This window comes from Plasmodium gaboni, chromosome 5 (genome assembly GCF_001602025.1).
Source record: "Plasmodium gaboni strain SY75 chromosome 5, whole genome shotgun sequence".
NCBI classification, from domain to species: domain Eukaryota; phylum Apicomplexa; class Aconoidasida; order Haemosporida; family Plasmodiidae; genus Plasmodium; species Plasmodium gaboni.
Window position 1 is genome coordinate 1,067,949 of NC_031485.1, and position 2,853 is coordinate 1,070,801.

At 14.4% G+C, this 2,853-nt stretch overlaps 1 protein-coding gene across 1 annotated transcript; it reads left to right on the top strand.

Moving 5' to 3' along the window:
* Positions 1 to 879: 879 nt before the first annotated feature.
* PGSY75_0529300 (apicoplast TIC22 protein) lies at positions 880 to 1,797 on the top strand (the record flags this gene model as incomplete). The annotated part of the gene is made up of 2 exons (XM_018784572.1): positions 880 to 1,623; positions 1,705 to 1,797. 2 exons carry the CDS (start codon positions 880 to 882, stop codon positions 1,795 to 1,797), a joined length of 837 nt encoding a protein of 278 aa, XP_018643227.1.
* Positions 1,798 to 2,853: the final 1,056 nt, after the last annotated feature.

Here is a 2,853-nt window from a genome sequence, read left to right on the forward strand (position 1 = left end):
AAAAATAAATAAATTATTAAAAAAAAAAATAAAAAAAATAAAAAAAAAAAAAATTTATTAAAAAAAAAAAAAAAAAAAAAAAAAAAAAAAAAAAAAAAGGCCTTATTAAGAATATTTATAAAATGTGTATATAAAATATATATAATATTATATATATATATATATTTTTTTTTTTATTCATGCTTTATCTGGTTTATTAATTATAAATACAAGGCGATGTTTTCTTTTTCTTCTCATGAATAAACCTTTCAATATTATTTAAAATATATTGAATTGTTAATATTTTTTTTGAATAAACACATTTTATCTTTTTTTTTTTTTTTTTTTTTTTTTTTATATATTTATAAGAAAAAGTAAAATATATATATATTTATATATCCATATAAATGCAATTCTTATTATATGATTGATGTTTTTATAATGTTGGTGTATATAACTTATGAAGAAAATATAATATTGTGATAAAAGTTCTTCTTTTCTGATATTATATATATATATATATATATATATATATATATATATGTGACCATTTATATTTAAAAGGACACCCAAATTAATAAAAAATAATTATATATTTATATATATATATATATATATATATATATATATATTGTTACGTGGAAGATATAAAAAAATGTAAACAATTAAAAGAAAAATATGAAATTTATAAAAAGATCTATTGAAAAATAAAGTATATTAACTGATTTTATATTTGTGTGGAAATTTCTTAACAAGAAAAAGAAGAAACAGGAATTTCTTTCATATATATATATATATATATATATATATATATATATATTTATATATATATATATTTTATTTTTTTATTATTTATTTATTTTTTTTTTTTGTGTTTGAAATATTTGCTAATATTTTATAATGTGCTTACTTCTTTTCATTTGCCTATATTTAGCAAGAGGTATATATTGTTTAAAAACGTTTAAGGGTTTATCGAGTGATATTAATAGTATATATTTAAGAAATAATGTGCATAAGAAAAAGAGAGTAATTGATGGTAATTTATGTATGTTGAAGAATAAATGGCGTTTATCTTTTTGGAAGAAAAGATATGATGAAAGGCCCATTGAAGAAAAGCTAGATGTGATACCTGTTTTCTTGATAACAAATTATAATAGTTCACCATATATATTTCAAGAAAATGAGAAACAAGTGTGTTATATGTTTCTGTGTCCATATGATGCTGAAAATATGATTAATGATATGATAAAATATAATGGTATGAAGTATAATGGTAATATAAAAATTCATAACATAACAATGAAGAAGGCATATGAATTAATAAAGGAATTTTTACAATTAGAAAAAATGGAAGGAAATAATGATGATTCAAAAAAAAAACAAAATATTTATTGGAAGCTAATATCATCAAAAAGACAATTACAGAATGCTCTATATTATTTATCTTTTACAAAGAAAAGCGAATTAATGTATCCTGTTTTTTATGTAGAAAATTTATATATTCAAAAGGATGGAATAAATATTATTCCTTTATTTTTTGACCTGGAAGATTTAAAAGAAGCTATTGAACATCACAAGGATCAAACCTTATCAAAAGGGAATTACAAAATTAAGGTGCTCAATATGGTAGATTTAATATTTACGGTAAGAATTAAAAAAAAAAAAAAAAATTAAATATATATATATATATATATAAATATATATATATTTAATTTTTTTTTATAGGATGATCATAAAAAATTCGGATTTGTACCCAGTAGCAAAAGTGTGAAATATCTAGATAAGTTGAATATTGGAACAAAAAAAACATACTTTTAAAATATATATAAAAGGAAATATATTTTTTCGCTTTTAAGAATATATTTAAATAAATAAATAAATAAATATATATATATATATATATAATATATTATATAGTATATTTATTTATTTATTTTAAATTTTTAATTTTTTTGTTATAAAATAATATATTGATTTCTTTTATATATTCTTTAATAATCCTTCCATTTTGAATATCTATTTTTATGTTTTTAATTTTTTTAATGTTTTTGTTTTGTTTTGTTTTCTTTTTTTTTTAATTTAAATATAATGGTATAATAAATTAAATAAATTACTATAATATTATTGTAAAAAATGCATATAAAAAAAATATACCTATATATTATACACTTTTACAAACAATTTAATTATATATATATATATATATATATATTTATATTTATATATTATCATTAATAAATCATTATTTAATATATTATATATAATAAAATCTTTTGTGAGTATATACATATATTTATGCGTACTACCAATAAAAAATTATAATATATAATATAATATATTATTTTTTTAAATATATATATATTTTTTTTTATTTTAATATATTATTTTTTCTCTTTATATTTTATATAAAAAAAAATGTTAAGATAATATGAAATAAAAAATACACTACCAAAAAAAGAAAAAAAAAATGATATCCTTATATTTGCACACACACACGATAAAATGAAAAAAAAAAAATAATTCTTCGTATTTTTTATGTTTTTAAAAATTTTAGCGTTTAATGATAATACAAATTAAAAGAAAAAGAAATATATAAGTTGAAAGAAAAAAGAAATAAATTGAATGGAAAATACGAATATATAAAATCTTACTACTATATATATATATACAATATTAATTATATTAATGATATTAATTTTATTATTTTTTTTTTTTTTTTTTTTTTTTTTTTAATTTTTTATTTTTTTTCTTTTTTTAAAAAAAAAAATTTTTTTTTTTTTTTTTTTTTTTTTTTTTTTTTTTTTTTTTTTTTTTTTTTTTATTTTTTTTTTTTTTTTTTTTTTTTTTTTTTTTTTTTTTTTTTTTTTTTTTTTT